General features: G+C 34.9%; 2 protein-coding genes across 9 annotated transcripts in view; both read left to right on the forward strand.

Annotated features, from left to right (window-relative positions):
• The window catches only part of G2E3 (G2/M-phase specific E3 ubiquitin protein ligase), a 49,691-nt gene extending 34,564 nt beyond the window's left edge, over positions 1-15,127 (forward strand). Inside the window, exons 13-15 of one of the 5 annotated variants that reach the window (XM_029238711.1) lie at positions 3,027-3,199; positions 11,597-11,787; positions 12,660-12,930. In XM_029238711.1, the coding sequence (XP_029094544.1) occupies positions 3,027-3,199; positions 11,597-11,787; positions 12,660-12,916 (621 nt within the window). In that variant the 3' untranslated portion in view covers positions 12,917-12,930. Of the gene's footprint in view, positions 1-3,026; positions 3,200-7,431; positions 9,128-11,596; positions 11,788-12,659 lie in introns of those variants that run through there. The other 4 variants (XM_029238713.1, XM_029238712.1, XM_029238715.1 and 1 more) reach the window with 4 other exon arrangements.
• Positions 15,128-18,135: 3,008 nt separating this feature from the next.
• The window catches only part of SCFD1 (sec1 family domain containing 1), a 142,663-nt gene continuing 133,974 nt past the window's right edge, over positions 18,136-26,824 (forward strand). For 2 of the 4 annotated variants that reach the window (XR_003795863.1, XM_029237661.1), the window contains exons 1-2: positions 18,197-18,253; positions 21,654-21,724. Coding sequence is in view for 3 of the 4 variants with exons in the window: in XM_029237661.1 (XP_029093494.1) it covers positions 18,211-18,253; positions 21,654-21,724 (114 nt within the window). In the remaining variant the exon portion in view is untranslated. Of the gene's footprint in view, positions 18,254-18,317; positions 18,340-21,653; positions 21,725-26,824 lie in introns of those variants that run through there. The other 2 variants (XM_029237660.1, XM_029237662.1) reach the window with 2 other exon arrangements.

Consider the following 26,824-nt stretch of genomic DNA (forward strand, 5'->3'; position numbering starts at 1 on the left):
GAGGCCACAACAGTGAGAGGCCTGTGTACCGCAAAAAAAAAAAAAATAGTTACCATTTATTAAGCCCTGTACTACACATGTTATCTGTACAAACTCAGTTTACTTATCATAAGTAACATTGCCCAAGTGTTACTGATTTAGAAAGTAATGAAACAGTTGAGACAATGAAATCCAATTCAACTTTTCCTCCCTTAACTTGTCCCATACTTAAGCCTACTCTATCCATTGTCTCAGTTAATAGGCAGTATAGTTTAATGGTTAAAAGCAAATGCTCAGAAGTCAGATTTTAGTTTGAAATAACTGATATAAGCTATGTGACCTTGGGCATGTTGGGTTAATCTTGTTAAGCTTCAAGTTTCTAAACCAGAAAGTAAGAAACCTGGAAATGTGTATTTTGCCCAAGACTCCTCATTCTAAAATGGTATTTTAAACTGACCCTTTAACCCTTCAATTTATTTTTTCTTTTCTCCTCTTTACGAGAAAAAATGTACTTTAACTTCATTGTTTCCACTTCCTCTTTCCTACTCATTTAACTTACAGTCAGACTTCTGTTCCCACCACTACTCTTCTGAGTTAGCTAGTTCATTGCTGATATGCAGGGATCTAAATCTCCACATGCAAAGGCCTTTTCTAATTCCTCATCTCCTCTGACTTCTGCAACCACCACTGTATTTGAATTCATCTCTATTGTTTTCTTTAATATCTACTCCCTCCTACTTTTGACTATTACTGTCTTTTTTAATGCTTCTTCTTCCTACCCCTAAAACTTAGGTAATTTTCAGTGTTGTCTTAACAGTCCTCCTATACTATTTGGAAAGAGTCTCCTCATCTATAACCTTTCTGATGATTTCCAGACCTGTATTTTTGAGCCCCTAGAGGTTTATATCCAGATAAGATCTGGGTCTTCCTACCAAATTGAGCACAGCATGTTTAGGACAGAAATAATTTTTTTCCCAGAATTTGGTTTTTTGCCTGATTTTCCTTTTCTTTTCAAGAGATTTCTTATTTCCAAGTTATTCTGGAGACAGGGTTGTTTTCATTCTTCCATACTCCATTTATCAGTTTGTGTCAAGTCATCTGTCTCTAACAGTGGCCTTTCCTTCTTATTTCTAGTATGCTTACTATACCAAACTCAGGTTATATCTAAGTTTAAACAATTAAGATATTATTCTAATCATCTTCTTCAGGATGATTCTTTCACAAGTACAGGTTTGACCACATTGCTTTCTTCCTCAGGAATCCTAATGGATTCTCATTGCCTATTGAATGGAGTTCGAGTTCTTCATTAGGGCACTTGGAGCTCTCCTCATGGCTTTACTAACTCCAGTTTTTGTACTCCTAGCCAGTGTTCCTTCACTGATTTAGTCAACAGATATATATATATCTACAAGGTGCTATGTACCCCATATGGTTTTTTGTTTGTTTTTATTATTTATTTGGTTCTCCCAGGTCTTAGTTGTGGCAGGTGGGCTCCTTAGTTGCAGCTGGTGGGCTCCTTAGTTGTGGCATGTGAACTCTTAGTTGCGACACGCATGTGGGATCTAGTTCCCTGACCAGGGATTGAACCCGGACCCCCTGCACTGGGAACGCGGAATCTTAACTACTGTGCCACCAGGGAAGTCCCTGTATCCCATACTGTTTTATCACTGAAGATAAAGTAGTGAACCAAACAAAGCCCCTGCCTTCTTGGAATTTACATATTAGAGGAACGACAAGATAAATAAATATATAATATACTGTCATGTAGTAAAATATATTATAAAAATAGAACAGAATAAGAGGAAGGATATCTTTTCCAAGATAATGCTTGGGGTATAGTAAGTTAAAGCATAGGCTAAGCTTCTGTAACAAAGAGACCCAAAAGACAATGGCTCAAAAAAGGCAGATATTTATTTTTTTCTAAAATCTAGATTTTAGAGTAGGAGTTGGCAAACTATAGCTGTAGGCCAAGTCTTGCCTGCTGCCTTTTTAAAGTTTTATTGGAACACAAACACACCCATTTGTTATGTGTCTGTGACTGCTTTTACACTACAGTGGTGGAGTTTAGTAGTTGTGACAAGCACCGTATGGCCCACAAAGCATAAAATGCTATCTGGCCTTTACAGAAATGGCTCCTGTTTTAAGGTACAATTGTGATACACCAAGTCACCCAGAGAATTGGATTCCTTCCTCTTGTGTAATCACTTAGGATATTGTCTTCATAGCTGAAGCTTGCTGTACAGGGAGAAAGTGGAAGTAGAGTGCAGGGAAATTTGACACATTTTCACTCATGTCCCATTGGACAGCCCTTAGTCACATAAGGCCACACTAGCTTTAAGGTAAGTTTGGCTATATGCCCAGCTAAAACTTAGGGTGATGGGTTTAGAAGGATGAGAACATATATGCAACTATTAGAGTGTGAAGGTAGTTTGAACAGGGTAGTCAGGAAAAACTTCTGAGGTCACAGGAGAGATCTGAAATAAATGAGGGAATCATGTAAATACCTGGAAGAAGAGTTTTTTGGAAGAAAGAAATAGCAAGGAGATTTTCCATTCAAATGGACTTTGCCTCCTAATTTTATCTTTCTCCCTCTGTAACTTTGTTTAAGAGCTAACCTATGTGAAAGTGTCTGGCACATAAATGGTTAAGTATATCTTTGTTTATGTTGTTCCCTCAAATACTCTTGAGTGTATCCATTTTTTAAAATCTCAGCTATTCTTTCTTTCATGAAATCTCTGCAGGTCTTCTTTCTTGCCTCTCTAGTGCTATGTAACTGTTCTATACCAGTTACCACCTTTTATGGAAGTAATTTCCTATATTAAAGTGGCATTATAGTCTAGATTTCTTGAAACCTAGGTTTTGGCAGAAATATACAGTATTTATTAAACTGGATTATCAGACATTTATTCTAGGAAAATAATTCTTAGTATACTTTCACTTCACCCAGGTGTACTCAAGAACTGAGTATAAAGTAATGTGTCATTTGAAATGTAAATATCTTTCACAAGTAAATGAGTAAACTGGGTGTATTTTCTTCTTCATTACAGATAAATACTGCAGCAACTGTGGCTGACTTAAACTCTTTAATAAATGAATATTATAACTACCTAGAGCTTATTGGATGCCTAAGACTTATAACATCATTAAGTGATAAATATATGTTGGCAAAAGACATACTTGTTTATCATGTAATTAAGAGAGTCCAAGCACCTTTTGAAAGGTAAGTTGTTCATATGTTAAGGATTCTCTCAAATTACATGTTTAAAGTGGTTAATTGTCTTACAATGTGAGATATATTTGATAAAATGTAAATGCTATTTTAAACTAATGCTTTAAGACTAACCTCTTAAGGATGAATACTGTTCTTAACATTCTACACAGAATTGCTTAAATGTATACTGTTTAGGTAGGAAAAGTAATCGTTATCTCAATTTATAATTAATTTTTCTAAATAAAAATTATTTTTATGTTCTCACACGCTGCTGTTCTTTTAATAGTGGGAAACCTAAAATATATATGAAAGTAGGCAGAGTGATACACCATGTAATCACCACCCAGATCTAACAGTTATCAACCAACCAGTGGCCAGTCTCGTTTAGCTAGCCTTCCCTTGTTACTGACTCCAGTTTTATTTTCAAGCAAATTAAAAAATTTCAGTATCATTAATCTATGTATTTAATGTATTCAAAACTGTTATAGTTGGTTATCCTTACTGAAGTTCAGATTGTCTCATCTTTAACCAGTATAAACCTCTTTATGTTGTTTCTTCTGAGTTCTTTTGATGTTGACCCTTAATGGTCTTTGATAGCCTTCTTGCTATATGGTATGACAAGGTGTTTCATGCTCCTTTTGTACATTCTGGCCTAATGAGCTTTGTTTCTTTGAATGGGAAATGGTATTTCAAATCCACAGTCTGGATGCTAGGGATGCTTGTTTTTGCCACGTTGGTCATAGTTTCTAGGCCTTTTCAGTGGACTAAAAGAAGAAATATAGGGGTTTTTTATTGGGTTTTTTTTGATTTTTTTAAGATAAAATACATCATAGGTTTCTACTGATACTTCAGATTCACTACTACAAGATTTTTGACTTTTTCTTTGTCCCATGTTCATAATCCCAGTTCTCAAAGACATTGATGAATTAAGAGTATGAAGTAATTCCTTGATTTAATCTACATTTCGTAAATTATAGTCACAGAATGATAATGCCAACATTATCATCAGTAACATAACATTATTGAAAATAGGTTAAACTTGTTTTTCTATTTCTTTTTGTTCTAGGGCTATGCAGTCAAATTACTGTGTTTTAAAGTCATTTGGCATAGTTATTTTCTTTGTTGTTATATTACTAACTGGGTATACATTTTATTTTCATTTTTATCTTATTTTTTCTTTTTATTGACTTTTATTAAAGTTTGATTTTATTTTAAAATTATATAAAATGTTTGCATGATTCCAAAGTCAAATCTATGATGACAGTACATTGAAAGGACTCAGCTCTGTCATACAAATTATATTAAGATAAGGATAGCTTTCATCCTTATCACACCTACCTTCCATCCCCTATGAAGTAATTATTTTAGTGGCTTTTACTGTTTATCCTTCCATTATTTTTTTTAACTGATAGCAGATAAATATATGAGTATATGTGTGTGTGTATATTCATTTCTTTTATTAGATAAATAGTAACATAACATCCACCCTTTTTCCTCCTCATTTTTTACTTGACAGTATATGGTCCTCATTCCTTTTTTAGAGCTCTACAGAACTTAAGCACTCTTCCAAATTAAAATTTAATATGACATCATAAGCTTAAACAGTTGTAAAGGATATAATTTCCAATATATATATATTTTTAAATTTATTTATTTATTTTTGGCTGCATTGGGTCCTCATTGCTGCACGCGGGCTTTCTCTGGCTGTGGCAAACGGGGGCTACTCTTCATTGCAGTGTGCGGGCCTGTCATTGCGGTGGCTTCTCTTGTTGTGGAGCATGGGCTCTAGGCTTGCGGGCCTCAGCAGTTGCTGCTCACGGGCTCAGCAGTTGTAGCTCGCAGGCTCTAGAACACAGGCTCAGCAGTTGTAGCACACAGGCCCAGCTACTCCACAGCAATGTGGGATCTTCCCAGACCAGGGCTCGAACCCATGTCCCCTGCATTGGCAGGTGGACTCTTAACCACTGAGCCACCAGGGAAGCACTCCAATGTATTTTTAATACTGTAATTAAAGTAACACTGTTACATAACTGTTTAAAATGTATCCAAGTGTCTCTGACTATAAGACTCTTACATAGCAAAATTTTCTTACAGTTAGAATTACCATTCATAATTATGATTAATACATAGAATAATCCAAATATATTATAAATTTTGATACAGTTATTTAAAAACTTATTTGAAATGTATCTCTTAATGACATAGATGTACAAAATATTTTTTTCCCAAGGAATTCATATGTCTACAGATGGATTTTTTCTCATTGCTAAGTTAGATAATTCATTGCTGTTTGTTTATTTTGTGTGTGTGTGTGTGTGTGTTTATAGGTATGAGTAGTCTAGTTGTCAGGAAAGGCTTCCCTATCTGTATAAGTGGTGTTTAAATTAAACCCTGATTTATAAATAGGAGTTAGGCAGATCAAGATGAAGAGGGCAGGAGAAAAGAAGCTGAAGACTGATCCCTCCTTTTATGTGAAAGATAAATCATATAACAAAAAACAATATTTTAAAGCTCAAGAGTCCTGTAGATGTCAGAAATAACAAGGAAATCAAAAGCCATAGTACCTCTTTATTCCTGCCCTGCAACTAGGTTCATCATGGGGTAGGAGGGCGAAGCTGGGGGGAAGTGAGAGTAGCATCCACATATATACACTACCGAATGTAAAATAATTGGCTGGTGGGAAGCTGCAGCATAGTACAGGGAGATTGGCTTAGTGCTTTGTGATGACCTAGAGGGGTGGGATAGGGAGGATGGGAGGGAGACTCAAGAGGGAGGGGATATGGGGACATGTATATGCATATGGCTGATTCATTTTGTTGTGCAACAGAAACTAACACAGTATTGTGAAGTAATTATGCTCCCGTAAAGATCTATTAAAAACAAAAAAGCCATGGTACCCTAAATGTCATATGAAATCAGAACCCTCAGTTTGCCCCAAACTTGGGTTTGGCATTCTGAATGGACCCCAATCTGAACCAAAGACATTAACAAAGTAATTGGTCTTAGGATTCGTAGTACTTACAGAGTGCCAGGCAAAAGCAAATACGTAACAGTGTTTAGGGAAATTTCTACAGCCTGAGCCTGATGGGAATGCTAAAGTTACATTGCTAAAGAAGAGGAGGTTCCAATAAAAGACAAAACACAACCATCCTAAACAGCAAGTATTGGGAATAGCACATCAAGGATTTAAATAACAGGACAAACTGAGACATAAAAAGTTATTACAGTGATTTAAAAGGAAAAAAAAAAAACCAAACATAAAATGTGAAATGAATCAAATAGTGCTTCTAAGTTGAAAAATGATCATAGACTTCCAGTTGTGGATAACGTGGAATAGACACTCTTCTCTCTATTCTTCCTGATAAGCACACTTAAAAACCCTGAACAGTGTTTATAAAACAAACTTAAGAAGACTTTTGAAAGGTAGAGAGATGAAAGCAGACCAGCTGGGGATCTCAGCAAGGACACAGCTGAGAGAAGTCTAGACATTCTTATTTGAAGGAAAACTAAACGATTTGTCACCAGCAGATCTACCCTAAAAGAATGCCTATGGGAATTTTTTGAAATCGAAAGCAAATTATTAAAGGTGGAATCTTGTAACATCAGGAAGGAAGAAAGAATAATGAAAAGAATAAAAGCATGTCTCCTCTTGTGTCTACTAAATTATGTTTGATGGCTGAGGCAAAAATTATAACATTCTCTAATGTGGTTCACAATGTATATAAAAGAAATACTTAGGAAATTATAAACAGCAAAAGGCAAAGGGACATGAAGGGAAGTAATGTTTCTATACTTGAACTGATAAAATGTTGGCAGCAGTAAATTATTACATTTAAAAAAAATCTGCACATAGAAATACACTCAAAACACTATAGATAAAAATGGAATCCAAAAAAATAATCAAGCAACCAACAGAAAAACAAGGAAAACGAAACAGAAACAAAAATGATCATGGAAATGAAACTTGGTGGTTGTTAAATGCTAGGCCATTGAAGAGAAAAAGAGAGAAAAGGACTGAAACAAGAAATGTCATGAAAGTTAGAATAAGAGCACCCACACATATATTTGACAAAAGAGACGGAGGCTGGGCAATATTATAGAAAATGCTGCTTGAGAAGTTCTTCAGGTTCACAGGGCTTAACATGCTGAAGTGTAGTGTACTTTGTGATGAAATTGTGTTCTGAGCAAAAAGACATTATTGTAAAAATGAGCATCAATTATATTGGACGCCTTTTTTTCAGTGACATCAACGTTGAAAACAGACAGCCAAGATAGTAACTTCACAGAGCTAGTTACGTTATCATTCAAGAGAGAGGAGGAAAAAAAGACATTTTGAGACAGGTTTACTTCTTTCCTGGAGAGATTAATAAAATACCTACTTAAGGAAGAAAGAAATTGAACCCAGAAGGAAAAAGTAAGATACAAGCACCAGGAGTAAGCAAAGAAATGAAAAGACCTGAATAAATAAAAACAAGCATTGGCCATTTAAAAGACAACTAAATTTTGGTAAGAAATGGTTAAAATAATTAAAATACTAGCTAAAGGTTCATCTGTAAGAAGAGAATGGATATTGTATTTATTGTTTTAAGGAACTTGTATTCTTGAGGTAGTAGTGGGGAAGCATTAATTACCTTAAGATTGTTAAGCCAAGTATATATATTTTAAGGGAAAACTCTAAAATAACAGGAATAGAGTGTGTAACTTCCAAACCAGTTTGATGGGGCTGGGGGTAGAAATAAAGAAAACATATTTAATCATATAGTGAACAGAAAAAGAGGGTTGAAAACAAGCAAGGGAAAACACATGCTCAAAGAAAACATAAGATAGAAAACATATAGGTAATTATATTACATGTAAATAGCTTAGATTCATATTTAAAAAACAGAGGATCTTAAATTGCATTGCAAATAAATGATTTTAAAGCAAAAAAAGAGAGAAAGAAATTCTAATAATCTTTTTAAAAAGCCTTGTCCTTAAATGACCCTAATAGTGTTAAAAAGAACAAATTCTTTAGGATTCAGCAGTCTTGAATATATTTGTATCTAGCAACATGGCCTCAAAATTTACTAACAATTCTGAGGACTGTTTATAAAAGGAAGCAAGGCAGGTAGAACATCAAAAAAAAAAAATCTTGCTTTAGTGCACTCCACTAATAGATTAAAAGAGAAAAATCAAACAACCTTCATACAGTTATACATGCAAAAAAAGCAGTTGCTGCATTTAAACATTTATACATAATTTTAAGCTAACAATTTGAAATATCCTTATAAAGATTAGTTAGTAAAGATTCAGCAAACATTATCCTTAATGAAGTGTGATAGACGTTCCTCTTAAGGCCATGACAAGCCTGAGATACATATAATTACCCCCTTCATTTCTACAATATGCTGGAGGTCCTAGTAGAGCAACAAGACTAAATGAATAAGTGAATGTTATTAATTATTCGAAGAATTAAAATTATCATTGGTAGTCTAGATGACTGTCCAACTAAAATCTTAGAACTGCTTCTGTAAAGAGTGTAGCAAGGTTACAAGAGGTAAAGGACACTAACAGGGAGGTGTACACGTGAGAAAGAATGGTAACGAAAGAAATTTGTTAATTTTAGAGTAACTAAACACTGATTGTACACAAAATTAATGTTTACTTTGGGGATTTATGATACAAGGTGGAACAAAATGTTTAAGTAGCATAGGAAGAGAGAGCTACCAGAGTTGCAAGTGTTCTAAGGTCTTTGTATTGTTCAGGAAGAGGGTAAATACCTGATTCACTTTAGATTTCAAATATGCCGATTAAAATTTTGAGGTAAGCATTTAAAAAATAAGAATTAGTATAACTTTTTAAATAGAAGGTAAATTGGAATTTTGTTTTAAAAATACAAAAATCGGCAGGAAGGAATAAAAAATTTTTTTGTAATTCAGTACAGTTGCCCAAAATAAAGTGACAGAACTAGTTTCCTAAATGTAGTAATAACTATTACTATATAACAATAAGAAAAAATTACTCTCAAAAAAGCAAATTGCAGAAAAATAAGCATACAGTATGGTACCATTATTGGAAAGTTTCAAAACAAGCAAACCAATACTAGTTATTTTTTAGGGATACATATATAGTGAAACTAAAATGAAATGCAGGCTATAGTAAAAATTTCAGAATAGGTAAATAGCAGTTTCAGATAGTTTTCTTTGTAAAAGGAGAGAAGGGAAACTGATGAATGGGCAGATTTAGTTGAGTGAATAGAATATTTTCTTAAAAATAATCTGAGCAAACATAAAATGTTAATGTCTTTCAAAATCAAGTTACAGTCATGGTTTTCTGTTACTTCCTGGATTTTTATATAAGCTTGAAATATTTCATTTTAATTAAAAGTAAAATTATAAAGGTGAACTTGAGTTTGGCTGAAATTTGCTTCAAAGGTAGGTGTAAGGTGAAAGTTAAAAGCAAGCAAAAAAGGCAGCAATTGTATTGTGGAGGACCTTAAAAGCCATGTTAAGGAGTTTGGACTTTATTTCATGTGCAGAGTGTGTATTATTAGTTTCCTATGGCAGTTGTAAAAAATTATCACAAACTGAGTGGCTCAAAACAAAAGAAATTTATTCTCCCATATTTTTGGAGGCTAGAAGTCCAAAGTCTCAGTGTTGGCAGGGCTTCATTCTTTCTGGGAATTTAGGAAGAGAATCCATTCTTTGCTTCTTTTAGCTTCTGGTGGCTTGTGGTTGCATAACTCCAATCTCTGAATCTATATCACATGGCCTTTTCCTCTGTATCTTTTATAAAGACAGTTGTCATTGGACTTAGGGTGAGCCCAGATAACCTAGGTAGAATGATTTCAAGATCGTTAACTTAATTACATCTGCCTGGACCCTTTTTCCAACTAAGATCACATTCACAGGTTCCAGGGAATAGGATGTGGACATATCTTTTGGGGGCCTCCATCCAACATACCTAAGGATGAATGACAGTATGGGGGTTTACATGGAAAATCAACTTGGAAGCTTACATACCTGGTACAACAGTTCCACTGGTATATGGAGAAATGAGCAGATAAAAGGGATTTCAAAAAAGGAAATTCATGGGATTTGTAATTAGGAGTGGCAGAGGGAAGAGTTAAGAATGACTTTCACATTTAGCTATACTAATAGGGTGAATAATGGAGGCATTTGTTGTCACTTACGGTTCTGATTTTGGTAGTAAGATAATTAACTTTCTTTTGGACTTAATAGGTTTGGGTGCTTGGAATATGTGGTACCCAGCAGTCTGTTGGGTATATATTCTGGGCTGGAAATAACAGATTTTATAGTTAATGAACATAAACCTGCTTAAATAAAGCCATGGGATATGGTAAGAAAAAAGAGAAATTTGCCTTGTTACAGATCCATGAGGGACAAACAGTAGCATTTAAGGCAAAGCAAAGAAAGAATAAGCTTTGTAAGAGACTCGGAAGGTTTGGCCAGAGATACAAGGGGAAACCAGGAGACTGATCCCATACATCATTCATGCACTTAGGGCAGTTATTCCTGAGATGTAGAAAGGAGTGGAGGGAAAGTGAATAGGAAATTAAGAAAAGGAGACAGTAAATGTAGGTAAGTCTTTCACATAGGTTGTCTCAAAGGAAAGCAGATGGGATTGAGTGAATTTTTTCCCTTATTCAAAGATGGGAAAGATAAGCATATTTTTGTGCTCTTGAGGAAGAGCTAATAGAAGGGAAGATGAGTCAGTGTAGCAGGGTACCTGAGGACGTGGATACGGAATCCAGAGCCACAGTTAGGGTTAGTCAGTCTGGTAGGCAAAAATGGTATCTTCTTCATTCTTTGCTTATTAGTGAGAATGTGCATTTTTAAAAATTCATTTGTTACTTGTATTTTCTTAATGATGCATTCATATTTTGTATTTCCTATTGAGTTCTTTTAGAAAATGATTTGTATTTTTGTTATATTAGAGAAATTAGTGTTCTATCATGTATCAATATTTTCCCACTTTGTTGTCTTTGTTAATTTCTTTTTAGCAATACATAAGTTTAAAATTTTTATGTGGCTCAAGTTTATGCTTCTTTTTCTTTGCAGTCTTTCATTTTATACTAACTAGCTTTGAAGTGTAAAATTTTAGATATCTACTTTTTTCCTTTTAATAAAAAATTGTTAGCTTAATTTTAAAACTATTCCATAAAGCCAAATAATGTAGGCATGGAAAATATTCATTTTATATTAATACATTTGCTTGTTATTGATTTGAAAATACCATATCACATAAAGTGTATCCATATTTTTCTTTGTTTTTCCTCACCTTTTTTTTCCCACATCTTTTTTTTTTCTGTCTTTTTCACACATATATGTGATAGTAAATTAGCTAGAAATGTTCATTCCAAACACATGTGTATGAATGTTGGCTCATTGTTTTTCTTCTCTTAAGTTTTAAACAGGGTCTGAGAACTCTTGGTGTTTTGGAGAAAATTCAGACTTATCCAGAAGCATTTTGTAACATCTTCTGTCATAAACCTGAGAATCTTTCCACAAAAATTCTTAGTGATCTTTTTACAGTACACACATTATCTGACGTACAGGCTTTGGGGTTTTGGAACAGTTACTTACAGGCTATTGAGGGTATGTAGATGTTTTATTTTTATTTAACTGTCATAGAAATTTTGTTTTGGGATATTTATTTCTTGGAGTTTTTGCTTTTTATAGTAAGACTTTAATCTAACTATTTACAAAACTTGTTTCAAAACAAGTTTATATGACTGAGTTGAAAGTGATAGGAAAGGTTACATAGTAAAGTTATATTTTTTGGTTGTTTTCCTCTAGGTAATTTGAAGTGAGAGGCATTCTTCCTAGAAAACTTTAAATATACGGGTGATTGCCACAGCACAGGATAGTCTCAAAGCTAGTCACTTACTTCACCTTTTTAAATTTTAAGTTAAATTGAATTATTCCTCATCCATTGGTCAGAGCATGGTAATGATATTTATCATTGAGCCTTAACAATGTAAATTCATTCTGTTTAATATGGTGTAAAACAATTTAACTTTTAGTTGAAAATTTTTTAGCTAGGTTGTTTGGATGTTTTATACCATCTTAGTTTTTCCTTTGTTGAAATAGTTTATCAAATAGCAATGGTCTAGAATTGGTTTAAAATTGTTTGTAGGATCATATCCCCGAAAGATGGAGTTTCAAAACCTACTGAACCTCTTGGACTATATGATAATTTTATATTAAGGAAGACATTTAAATATACAGTGAGTAGGTCAACCAAATTATTGTATGAGTCCTACTTTGAAATTCAAATAAACATGTATTCAATATACCATTTTCCTATTACTACACTTAGTGATTTAGTTTTCCTCTTATGCATCTCTGTTAATGTGGGTGTCTCTGCTTTTCAACATGTCTAGTCTAGTTGGGGAAGAGTCTATGATGGTAGCAATATATAACATGGATTTTTTTTTCTTTTTTTCCTTTTTTGGTATTCTTTTCAGATGGTAAATCTACAGTAACAATGGAAGACATTCTTATTTTTGCTACTGGTTGCAGTTCCATTCCACCTGCTGGATTTAAACCCACTCCATCAATTGAGTGCCTTCATATGGATTTTCCTGTTGGAAACAAGTGTAATAACTGCTTAGCTCTTCCTATCACCAGTACCTATAAAGAATTTCAAGAAAATATGGACTTTGCCATAAAAAACACTCTAAGATTAGAAAAGGAAGAAAATTCTCACTTCATTGGACATTAACTGTTTTGAACAAAGAGATGCTTCTTTAAAAGCTGCTGTTGATACTTTTTGTTTCAGAAATCTGTCCATCATCACTTTTGAGCAAACTTGGCCCAATAAAATATATGATATGAACATAAAGGAATATTTTGGCCACTTAAGCTAAAAAGTTTTTTTGTTAAGGTGTACCAAAGTTGATACTTTTCTATTTTCTTAATATACATGCTTCATAAACCTCAATATAAATACTTTTAGAATGGCTGTACAGACTTTCTTCAACTATAGTAGCATGCTATATATAATAAGAAAACTTGTACTCACTGTTTTTGTAAATTGGGATTAGCTATAGGATGCCACAGTGATTTTTCTAGTTTTATGCAATTTTCAAATTATTACTTATTTTATTTTAAAGCATTAAATAGGAAAGCTAAATGATAAATCTTCTTATATAAATCAAAGTCATATTTTGGGGTATGTGTTATATGTATCCTTTTCTAGGATGGCACTAAATTAGTTAAAAATGTTTTTAGATTATTAAGTTATGTTAAAATAGATCCACACTGCAATTAGATTATGCCTAAAGGGAAGTATTATATTAAAAAGCAGAATTGCACAAATATTCTAGAATCTATGGACATTCCATAGTCTTAAAACACTTCTGAGGTGGATTAAAATACAGTTGAAAATCCCTAAGTAAGTGTCTTCTTTAAAGCCTTTGGCTTTAATCATAGGATTTTTTTTTTTCCTGTATCCCATGTGTGGTATTAGACCACATTATGTCTGATCCACATTTTAGGTTATCTGAATAGAATGATCTCTGTGGATTGCCATTTGGTAGGTTTGGCTATGTGACATTTATTATCAAGATGGTTGTATGAAAGGTAAGCTGGCACCATTGCATTATATAGTTATCTTCTTTGCTTTTGAAAGGTACCTGTTATATAAACAATGTAGAAATGTGTAAGAAAGAATTACAAATAGAATGAAAAACCCACTCTAATCTCAACCATGCAGAATTAACTGTTATCCTTCTATAAACTCTTCCATTTCCTTTTTTAAACTTTATTAATGCTACTAAAAGTCAAAGAATACCTAGAAGTAACAAGAGATTATGTAATAACCATTTGAAGATACCTAATCCCATAGTTGTGTCACCATATTTGTACTCTTGCAAAAGAAGAAACTGGAAAAGTCTAATGTTCCTAATCTGTTATCAAATATAAATGGGTTTTTCACCAGAATAAATCATATGAGAGGTAAAATGCTTGGTTTTAAGCACATTTTTCTTGCTACATAAAGCAGGTATCAGCCATATTCTCATCCTTTCCAAGAAGCATCCTTAAATTGATATTTTTAAAGACAAATGACAGGATTGGTTTGATACTGGTAATAAATCTGTTATTAATACCAAAGGAAAACTAAAACATAATCCTAGTAAAATTTTGTTACATTTTCTAACAGACCCAGCAAATTAAAGTTTAACTTTAACATGAAGGTTTTAAAACATTAAACAAGGCATTTCTTTGTCTTGTGTTGAATTCTGTTAAATTTTCAAAAGTAATTAAAGGAGCAATTATCAAAAAAGAGGTTTAACCTCACCATACAGCTTTTATTCCAAATGTGTTGATAAACTGGATATTTTATTTCTTAACCTACCTAGTTTTTATAAAATTTTAAAAGCCATTAAACCAATACAAACCAGAAAACCTAATTAAAGCTATTTTCTGGTTATTTGTAGTTTGAATTCATTTAATTACAGTGGTAATTAAAGCTGTTAAAGCTCACATGCTTTTTGGGTGGGGAGGGCTGGTGGGGAGGCAGTGTGCTTGGGTTAGCTACAATTAAAAACAGTGTTTCAATTCTTTTATGTGTAGACAGGGCCTTAGGGATAAAGTGATGTAAATAACTTAGTATATTCACGTTTTAAAGTGAAGTATAAATATTCATATTGCAAAATATTTTCTGGCTTTAAGGATGTTCCATCAGTATGATTTTAGATTAATCTTTACAGTCAAGATATGTCAGAGAAACCTGACATAGGTTATTTTCTGCATTGTTACTATGTCAAATGGTTGGTATTATGTTTGTTCTTTTTCTGTTCATTGTTACAGCCAATGCATAGTTCCTACTGACATTGATTTTAAAAAGGAATTATGCTATAAACCTTTATAAATGTGTATATGTATTTCTTAAATATTTCAATCGTCTAAATGCCATATATTTCAAGTTTGTTTTCTGTTACTCTCATTATCAAGAAAAAGCATAAATTTGCCTTGTATGCATCTACTGTTAATGGTCTTAGGTTAGTTTTATATTCATTTTTTTTAATAATTTTAAATTTTTTGGTGAGAACTTCATCTGAAGGCATTTATACAATTCTCTACTATTCTTGTACTTAGTCATTTTACTATTTTAGTATTTAAGGTAAAGATTCTTTAAAATATCAGAAACTAGCTCATGACTTTATACTTTGTAATATTTAATTTCCATATTATAAATTAGTCATTATTTGGGTGAAGTAAAAAGCTTTCATTTGATTACTAACTTGAGAATTTACTTTGGCTTCTGCTTTATTCCAAACTTCTTATAATTTTTTCCCCTAATTATATGGAAGCTCTTGGAACTTTTGTACTCAATGCTAAATGTGCAGTAGAGTGTAATATAATAGGTAAGTTTTCTCCGTGACTTTGTCTTTTACATTCAGTCATTATAAGAAAATGATTAGAACAAGATTCTATTTATAAGTGTGTAATTCTTATATATAGTGCTTATCACAGCTTTGTTGCTAATTTTACAATAAGCTATTAAACTAGTTTTATGCTCTGCGTGATGCAATGTAAAGCATAAAAACACATTGATGGATTACTTGAATGTGTATTACATATAGTTTAGGAAAATTTGCATTGCTTTGAAGAAATCCTATTTTAAAGTTCTCATTTTGACTGTTATCTTTTAAAATTGCCAAACATATTCCAATATCTACTGTATGCCAGGTATTATGTTAGGTGATAGTTTATGTCGGCCTAGTTTCCCTTTTTTTAAAGACTTCAGATACAACAAAAATAATGACACTTAAAATGAAGTTTTCTAAATAAATGTGTTTCTGCTACTAAATGTGAAGTGCTTATATAAACTAAATCAAGTAACTTGTTAGGATTTAACAAGGTTAAGATTATGACAATACTGTGTAGATAATAGATCCTTTCCCCATTTGAGAGATCCTGCAAGCAATTATCGGCTGACACATAGGAACCTCTCTTGAATGAGCTGTTCTGAGGTATTCTCTGTTAAAACTATCTATCCCCTAATGTAAAATAATAGTTTGCCAGAATAATTATATTATTTTAGCCCAACATCTGGATAGGTAGAGTCAGTTAAACCGCTAAAAAAGTTAGGTTAACTAACACTCTAACAGCCATAGTTTAATTCTTTCCTTATTCTAAAGACACATTACAAATACCTTACTCAGTCTTAGCATTACAGGGACTGTTTGTTTACTGCCACTGTTCTGTGGGACATATATTTCCTATACATTTGTTTGCCCACACTGTGTGCACTCCTTGGTCAGGACAGTTTTTATCATTTCAAATGTATATACTGTACACAAATGTTAAACATGCCTTAGTGTTCTATGTCATATGAGTCATATATTTTGGGAGGTCTATGCTGGAGCTCTGAAATGGTTAGGTAGATTTGCATTTGAAAGTAGAAGTAAACAAATGAACAAGATTGGGCTCTCAGATGTTGACAGTGGGAAAGCCTGTTTATTTTATATTCCATGAAGACAAAAAATTAAGTAGAACTTTCCCATAGGGCAGGAACTGTCATTTCTGTTTAATTGCAACACACCTAGTTCATTGGTGATTCCAGTTTTCTTTTTTTTATTCCACATATAGGAAGCAGTAAAAAGTCAGCTATAAGATGAGTATGGTCTGAGGATCTAATATATAACGTGACTGTAGTTAACTGTACTGTATAATTGAAATATGCTAAGAGAGTAGAACTCAAAAGTTTTCACCAAAAAATAAAAAAATATATATATATATGTGAGATGATAGATGTGGTAAATAACTAAGTGGGGGGAATTCTTTCACAATGTATACATATATATCATATCATCACAATGTACGTTTCAGATATGTTGCCAAATTTATCAATTATACCCTCAAAAAAGGTGAAAAAAATTTACACAAGGAAAAAAAAAGAATGTAGGTCCAGTTCTAGGGTGTTCCCTAATGGCATTAAGAATGAGATAACCTGTCAGGTTTCATAAAAATAAACTTTTGTGTTTTGTTTAAAAAATTTACTCTTTATGTAATCGTTGGGGTAACTTAATTTCTCATAAATTCGAAAAGTTAAGTTTTCAAACCAGTTTTTGAGGCACAGGGTCTCTAATTTCATTTCAGAATTTGGTGAAGCTTCAGAATGAACATATTCAATAACTAACGCAATATCCTAAGTGAACTCTGTTGACCATACGGGAAATGAGTTGTGTCCATTTTTGACATCCAGTAAAAAAAAATCTATGGATTAAATTAGAAATCATTAATATTGGATACATTTTGTCATATGGCTTTAAGTGTACATTAAGACACCTGCACTATCCACTTACACCCCCTGCCAAAGTAATGTTTTGTGATTTTGCAGTTACTAAAAGGAGGAAAATACGAACTGCCATTTTGCGCCTTCCTGGCTTCTGTGTCCATGTAGGCAAAACAACCCCGTGCAGCTAGACCATTTTGCCTAACAGATGAGATTAAGAAACCTGCCTGATTAGAGCAATGCTCCGAAGCTGCCTGTTTCCCAGAAAAGGAGCAAACGGGAGACCCCTCCTGCTGCACTGGGGAAACAGAAAAGGGAGCTAGCATTGAAGTGCCAATTTTGTTCCAGGAGCTTCATTTACTTTAGTCCTGTGATCCTTAAGCTCCTAGATTATTATCACCACAAGAGATCTGTAGACGACCAAACTAACAGTTCAGTATTTAGGTTCTTAGCACTACAACACGCTCCTGCCCTAAAGAGCTCACTTTAAAGCAGCTACCCTTTGAGAAGCTGTGGCTTGATTAGACAGGATAAAAATTCCTACTATTACGCCGCTGGAAAGTAAACACTGCCAGGTGTTCGGGTATTATTCCCACGTTGGGTCTCTTAAGTTTTGTGGAGAGAGCTGAGAGAATGGGAGGGTCACCCTGGAAGAGGCGGGGTTCGGCTTTCTATGGTCCCGCCCCTCCGATCTTTGCTTCCGGGGCGGTCGGGGCGGCCACGTCATGATCGGGCTCCGCTCTCCAGCCGGGCAGTGTATGGTGGGAGCCAAGATGGCGGCGGCCGCAGCAGCCAGTATTCGAGAGAGACAAACAGGTACCGGCTTATTCCCTTCTCTTCCCTGCGGTTTTGTGCTTGCCGTGAGGACATATTCCTCTTCTTGTCGCCCTCACTCGGTCGCGGTGCGTGCAGTTCGGAGACGGACCTCCAATAGCTTAATCCCGTTCTCAGACCATCGAGAGCCCTTCCCCTTTTGAGTTTTTAAGGAAGAGATGCCATTAGCTTGAGAACTCGGCTCTCAGATGTGCCGGAGAAGGGGCTTCAGGGGTGAGCGGGTTGCTGCGGTCCTGCTCTTGTCTCTTTCCTACTGGGCCTCAAAAGGCCATGGCGACCAGATCTGGCACCTGGCATTTCCAGCCCTTGCCACTTACGAGGTCTTCGGGTTTGTTTCTGCGCGTGGTTAAGTTCTCTCCCATTTTAATGTTGAGAGTTTCATTTTCCGGCACTTACACCACAGTTACAAATTTAGATGCTCTTTTCAGAGCAGATTACATTCTGCCATTTCTCTCCTGTGGACCAGTCTTTGGGGATACCTGAAGAGAAACGCCTTGTGATAAAGATTTCCGTCTTCAGCATGCGGGAATGGGATATAAGAATGGCAAAACGAATGAATTATACCTTTCCCATTTTAATTATTTGGCAAATTAGTATTTTTAAACTACGCCTTATTAGTTTCATGTTTAACAGAGTATGGTTATATAGCTTCCATTTATACCGTGAAGTATGGTTTTAAAAAATACATATTCTTTCCCTTGAGCTTTGATATTTTTTCCACCTTAGATAATTTTAGTTTTGCCTTATTTTTTGGAAACTTCTGATGGCAATTGGTTTATACCTGTTAGCTAATTGTCTTGAAAGTTGGCATACTGTTAATTCTGAGAAGCTAATAGAGATAAGCCATTAAGAATTTGCATATTTGGAAGTTCTGTCTCTTTTAATTATGTTCTTTTGCATATAAATCGGAATAGGAATATAACTGGTTATAATTAATATGAACTACAGAAAGGATTTTGGCTGTACTTGATTCTTTCCTTTGCAATTCAAAGAAAAATTAATGATAGACTTCAATCTACTAACGACACAGTGCATAATGAGTTGTGTTCTGCATTTCCCCAATAGATAATGTAGTGTAAGCTATCAGATGAAGTCAGGTGTAACTTAAATATATGAAAGTCCAAATAAAATTTGGGAAATAACTGCCATTCATTTTATCTGTGTAAGCAAATAGAAGCCCCACTTGTCTTTGCAGTATGGTTCTGACAGCTTAATGAACCTCAATGAATTAGGTCATACTACATATTAAAATAAAAAATAACATGTTAAGGGAGACTCTGTACCAATACAAAGGAGCTTTCTGAAAAATGAAATTTGGATGGTAATTTTTATATGCAGAAACTTTGTAGAATGTTAAAGTCTAGTAGTATAATATGGATTTCTGCAGAAATAAACTGCATTGTAGCAAGATTTCACATCATTACTCCATAGGTTATGCCAGGTTTATCAAATTAGTACTCCAGTTGAGTTCTGTCTTTGAGAGAAAGGTAAACTATGTGCTATAGTAGGACAAGTAAACATTTCCCTGATGCCTATTGAGAATGTTTTGGGAAATAAATCACAATTGAGTCTTAGGCCATGTACTTTATTAACAAATCCATTGTGTCAGAATCCCTGTTAACAAGTTAGCCAAGGCTCAGAAATGGGGAAATTCACCAAGATGGAGCTGAGAAGGCAAACGTGGGAATATCTGCTGATATGGGCTTCTTTCAGTTAGCGAAGCTCTGGAGAGCACCATGTACCTGGAACTCATATGCACCACAGGCTGTGATTCTTCCTAGGTGTCCTCTGTGATCTATTGTAACATCTGTGAGCTTCTGAAGTAGGTCTAAATTATGGGCGATGTGTATATATATATATATTTTTTTTTTTTTTTTTTGCGGTACGCAGGCCTCTCACTGTTGTGGCCTCTCCCGTTGCGGAGCACAGGCTCCGGATGCGCAGGCTCAGCGGCCATGGCTCACGGGCCCAGCCGCTCCGCGGAATGTGGGATCTTCCCGGACCCAGGCACAAATCCGTATCCCCTGCATCGGCAGGCGGACTCTCAACCACTGCGCCACCAGGGAAGCCCTGGGCGATGTATATAATTGGCTGGACATTAGGTACTAACATTTTACCAACAAATCACCTCCGTATCTCTATGCATATATAAATATATTACTGATGTGCAATCTCTTATTATTTTAATCTGCTTCAAGAAATAAGCATTTAATAGAAGTTTTTCTAGTGAGTGAATATGCTGTAAATTGATACGCAGGTGATTTGAGTATTATAATCTTCTCTGGTAGGTGTTTATCTTGTAGATTATTCTGTATTACTTAATAAAACCTAATCCAAATGCTTTTTAAAAATCAACCAAGGGGGCTTCCCTGGTGGCGCAGTGGTTGGGAGTCCGCCTGCCAATGCAGGGGACACGGGTTCGTGCCCCGGTCCGGGAGGATCCCACATGCCGCGGAGCGGCTGGGCCCGTGAGCCATGGCCACTGAGCCTGCGCGTCCGGAGCCTGTGCTCCGCAACGGGAGAGACCACAGCAGTGAGAGGCCCGCATAACGCAAAAAAAAAAAAAATCAACCAAGTAGATTTTTGGATTACCAATCATTTAAACATTTAATCAGATAACTACTACCCTCCCTTGAATATTTGGCCATCTCAACTTCACATAAAAGTGTATCAAGATTTTTATTTCCCTTAGAAAATATTTCTGAGTCTTCTGTAACACATGAACAGATGAGCAGTAAAAACCACAAAATACTATAAGACATAGAGCGTAACTGCTATGATTATAGAATTGTATATTTTTTAAGCAGGAGTTATCAGTTACGTACCACATCTATAGGAAAGTCTCACTAGTGAATCTGACAGGATAATTGGCCGTAGAATGCACTCCAGGATAACTAAAAAATAGATCTGCTGTATTTAGGTTTTAAACCATTTAAATATGAGCCAATTAAATATATCATAGAGGATTTTTGTTTTTAGAAAAACTTATCTTAATCTATGCTTTCAGCCACACAGTAGATAGACAACAGCACCAGTTATCTATTGAGGCCACTGCAAGGTCGTGATTGACAATTTCTTTTTCCATCTATATAAAACGTAGTGTGGTATCATCAGGAGACATGAAAAAGGCTTCTTCCTGAACATTTTTCACATTTTAATCTGGGCAAAGATGCTTAAATTAGAAAATCTCCCAGACAATATCCCTTTAGTTGTTGATGAAACCGTCTTACAAAGTCTGACCCTACTTCTACATATGCATTAATATTGATTAATCAGTTTTACTAGAGTGATTTGTGCATTTTGTTTTGAGGTAATAAGTGTGGTGGAAAAGTGAAATCCTAAAAACATTGATAATATTTAATAAGACTGTTTTCATTTCCAGTGGCTTTGAAACGTATGTTGAATTTTAATGTGCCTCATATTAAAAACAGCACTGGAGAACCAGTATGGAAGGTAAGAGACTTTAAGTTAATGGGGATTATTTTCTTTCTCTCAGCCCTTATTGGTGGTGATTGGAGGGAATTTCTTGTTAATACTGAACAGTAGCACATTTTAGTTGTAATGCCTGAATATTTTACTTTTACTTAGCATGGCTTATTAATGTGAATCTTTTTTTTTTAAACTGAAGTATAGTTGATGTACAATATTGTGTTCGTTTCAGGTGTACAGCAAAGTGATTCAGTTATACATATAGAATTTTTTCAGATTGTTTTCCATTATAGGTTATTACAAGATATTGAATGTATTTCCATACGTTATATAGTAAATGCTTGTTGTGTATCTATTTTACATACAGTAGTTTGTTAATCTGTACTCCTGATTTATCCCTCACCCCCTTCCCTTTCCCATTTGGTAACCATAAGTTTGTTTCCTATGTCTGTGAGTCTGTTTCTATTTTTTATATAGATTCATTTCTATTATTTTTTAGATTCCACATATAAGTGATATAATATTTGTCTTTCTCTCTCTGACTTACTTAACTTAGTGTGATATTCTCTAGATCCATCCATCTTGCTGCAAATAGCAATATTTCATTCTTTTTTATGACTGACTAATATTCCATTGTATATATATACCACATCCTCTTTTTTTTCCCCAGTATTGGGAAAAATTTTATTTTATTTTTGAATTTAATTTTATTTATTTGTTTTTTATATAGCAGGTTCTTATTAGTTCTCTGTTTTATACATATTAGTGTATATATGTCAATCCCAATCTTCCAATTCATCCCACCACCACGACCACCCCCCTCCCCACCCCGCTTTCCCCCCTTGGTGTCCATACATTGGTTCTCTACATCTGTGTCTCTATTTCTGCCTTGCAAACCGGTTCATCGGTGCCATTTTTCTAGATTCCATATATATGCGTTAACATACGGTATTTGTTTTTCCCTTTCTGTCTTGCTTCACTCCCTGTGACACTCTCTAGGTCCATCCACGTCTCTACAAATGACCCAATTTCGTTCCTTTTTATGGCTGAGTAATATTCCATTGTATATACGTACCACATCTGCTTTATCCATTCGTCTGTCGATGGGCATTTAGGTTGCTTCCATGACCTGGGTGTTGTAAATAGTGCTGCAATGAACATTGGGGTACATGACTCTTTTTGAATTATGGTTTTCTCTGGGTATATGCCCAGTAGTGGGATTGCTGGGTCATATGGTAATTCTGCTTTTAGTTTTTTAAGGCTGTCCTCCATAGGGGCTGTATCAGTTTACATTCCTGCCAACAGTGCAAGAGGGTTCCCTTTTCTCCACACCCTCTCCAGCATTTGTTGTTTGTAGATTTTCTGATGATGCCCTTTGTAACGGGTGTGAGGTGATAACTCGTTGTAGTTTTGATTTGCATTTCTCTAGTAATTAGTGATGTTGCACAGCTTTTCATGTGCCTGTGGCCATTTGTATGTCTTCTTTGGAGAATTGTCTATTTAGGTCTTCTGCCCATTTTTGGATTGGGTTGTTTGTTTGTTTTTTATATTGAGCTGCATGAGCTGTTTCTATAGTTTGGAGATTAATCCTTTGTCCATTGATTTGTTTACAAATATTTTCTCCCATTCTGAGGGCTGTCTTTTTGTCTTACTTATAGTTTCCTTTGCTGTGCAAAAGCTTTTAAGTTTCATTAGGTCCCATTTGTTTATTTTTGTTTTTATTTCCATTACTCTAGGAGGTAGGTCAAAAGGATCTTGCTGTGATTTATGTCAGAGAGTGTTCTTCGTATGTTTTCCTCTAAGAGTTTTATGGTGTCCAGTCTTACACTTAGGTCTTTAATCCATTTTGAGTTTATTTTTGTATATGGTGTTAGGGAATGTTCTAATTTCATTTTACATGAAGCTGTCCAGTTTTCCCAGCACCACTTATTGAAGAGACTGTCTTTTCTCCACTGTATATTCTTGCCTCTTTTATCACAGCTTAATTGACCATAGGTGCATGGGTTTATTTCTGGGCTTTCTATCCTGTTCCATTGATCTATATTTCTGTTTTTTGTGCCAGTACCATACTGTCTTGATGACTGTAGCTATGTGGTATAGTCTGAAGTCAGGGAGCCTGATTCCTCCAGCTCTGTTTTTTCCCCTCAAGTCTGCATTGGCTATTCAGGGTCTTTTGTGTCTCCATACAAATTTTAACACTTTTTGTTCTAGTTCTTTAAAAAATGCCATTGGTAATTTGATAGGGATTGCATTGAATCTGTAGACTGCTTTGGGTAGTATAGTCTTTTTCACAATGTTGATTCTTCCAGTCCAAGAACATGGTATATCTGTCCATCTGTTTGTGTCATCTTTGATTTCTTTCATCAGTGTCTTATAGTTTTCTGAGTACAGGTCTTTTACCTCCTTAAGGTTTATTCCTAGGTATTTTATTCTTTTTGTTACAGTGGTGAATGGGATCTTTTCCTTAATTTCTATTTCTGATCTTTTGTTGTTAGTGTATAGAAATGCAAGAGATTTCTGTGCATTAATTTTGTATCCTGCAACTTTACCAGATTCATTGATTAGCTCTATTAGTTTTCTGGTGGCATTTTTAGGATTATCTATGTGTAGTGTCATGTCATCTGCAAACAGTGACAGTTTTACTTCTTCTTTTCCAATTTGTATTCCTTTTAATTCTTTTTCTTCTCTGATTGCCATGGCTAGGACTTCCAAAACTATGTTGAATAATGGTGGCAAGAGTGGACATCCTTGTCTATTTCCTGATCTTAGAGGAAATGCTTTCAGTTTTTCACCATTGAGAATGATATTTGCTGTGGGTTTGTCACATATGGCTTCTATTATGTTGAGGTAGCTTCCCTCTGTGCCCACTTTATGGAGAGTTTTTATCAGAAATGGGTGTTGTTTTTTGTCACAAGCTTTTTCTGCATCTATTGAGAAGACCACATGGTTTTTATTCTTCAATTTGTTAATATGGTGTATCACATTGATTGATTTGCATATGTTGAAGAATCCTTGCATCCCTGGGCTAAATCCTATTTGATCATGGTGTGTGATCCTTTTAATGTGTTGTTGGATTTTGTTTGCTAGTATTTTGTTGAGGATTTTTGCGTCTATATTCATCACTGATATTGGTCTGTAATTTTCTCTTTTTGTGGTATCTTTGTCTGGTTTTGCTATCAGGGTGATGATGACCTCATAGAATGAGTTTCGTAGTGTTCCTTCCTCTGCAGTTTTTTGAAGAGTTTGAGAAGGATAGGTGTTAGCTCTTCTCTAAATGTTTGATAGAATTCCCCTGTGAAGCCATCTGGTCCTGGACTTTTTGTTGGAAGATTTTAAATCACAGTTTCAATTTCATTACTTGTGATTGGTCTGTTCATGTTTTCTATTTCTTCCTGCTTCAGCCTTGGAAGGTTACCTTTCTAAGAATTGGGCCATTTCTTTCAGGTTGTCCATTATATTGGCATAGAGTTCCTTGTAGTAGTCTCCTACGATGCTTTGTATTTCTGCGGTGTCCATTGTAATTTCTCCCTTTTCATTTCTAATTTTATTGATTTGAGTCCTCTCTCTCCTTTTCTTGATGAGTTTGGCTAAAGATTTATCAATTTTGTTTATCTTCTCAAAGAACCAGCTTTTAATTTTATTGATCTTTGATATTGTTTTCTTTGTTTCTATTCCATTTATTTCTGCTTTGATCTTTATGATTTCTTTCCTTCTACTAACTTTGAGTTTTGTTTGTTTTTCTTTCTATAGTTCCTTTAGGTGTAAGGTTAGATTGTTTATTTGAGATTTTTCTTGTTTCTTGAGGTAGGATTGTATTGCTATAAACTTCCCTCTTAGAACTGCTCTTGCTACTTCCCATAGGTTTTGGATCGTCATGTTTTTGCTGTCATTTGTCTCTAGGTATTTCTTGATTTCCTCTTTGATTTCTTCAGTGATATCTTGGTTATTTAGTAATGTATTGTTTAGCCTCCATGTGTTTTTGATTTTTACAGGGTTTTTTTTTCCCCTGTAATTCATTTCTAATCTCATAGCGTTGTGGTCAGAAAAGATGCTTGATATGATTTCAATTTTCTTAAATTTACCAAGGCTTGATTTGTGAACCAAGATGTGATCTATCCTGGAGAATGTTCCATGTGCACTTGAGAAGAAAGTGCAGTCTGCTGTTTTCTGATGGAATGTCCTACAGATATCAATTAAGTCTATGTGGTCTGTTGTGTTATATAAAGCTTTGTGTTTCCTTATTAATTTTCTGTCTGGATGATCTGTTCATTGGTGTAAGTGAGGTATTGAAGTCCCCCACTATTATTGTGTTACTGTTGATTTCCTCTTGTATAGCTGTCAGCATTTGCCTTATGTATTGAGGTGCTCCTATGTTGGGTGCATATGTATTTCTAATTGTTATCTCTTCTTGATCCCTTGATCATTATGTAGTATCCTTCCTTGTCTCTTGTAACTTTTTTTTTTTTTTTTTTTTTTTTTTTTTACGGTATGCGGGCCTCTCACTGTTGTTGCCTCTCCCATTGCGGAGCACAGGCTCCGGACACGCAGGCTCAGCGGCCATGGCTCACGGGCCCAGCCGCTCCGCGGCATGTGGGATCTTCCGGGACCGGGGCACGAACCCGTGTCCCTGCATCGGCAGGTGGACTCTGAACCACTGCCCCACCAGGGAAGCCCCAACATTCTCTATTTTAAAGTCTATTTTGTCTGATATGAGTATTGCTACTCTAGCTTTCTTTTGATCTCCATTTGTATGGGATATCGTTTTCCATCCCCTCACTTTCAGTCTATATGTGTCCCTAGGTCTGAAGTGGGTCTCTTGTAGATAGCATACATATGGGTCTTGTTTTTGTATCCATTCAGCAAACCTGTGTCTTTTGGCTCGAATATTTAATCCATTCACATTTAAGGTAATTATCGCTACATATGTTCCTATTACTCTTTTCTTAATTGTTTTGGGTTGTTTTGTAGGTCCTTTTCTTCTCTTGTGTTTCCCACTCAGAGAAGTTCCTTTAGCATTTGTTGTAGAGCTGGTTTTGTGGTGCTGAATTCTTGTAGGTTTTGCTTGTCTGTAGAGCTTTTTTTTTTTTTTTTTAACATCTTTATTGGGATATAATTGCTTTACAA

This window comes from Monodon monoceros, unplaced genomic scaffold (genome assembly GCF_005190385.1).
Source record: "Monodon monoceros isolate NGI ecotype Baffin Bay Population unplaced genomic scaffold, NGI_Narwhal_1 Super_Scaffold_21, whole genome shotgun sequence".
Classification (NCBI taxonomy): domain Eukaryota; kingdom Metazoa; phylum Chordata; class Mammalia; order Artiodactyla; family Monodontidae; genus Monodon; species Monodon monoceros.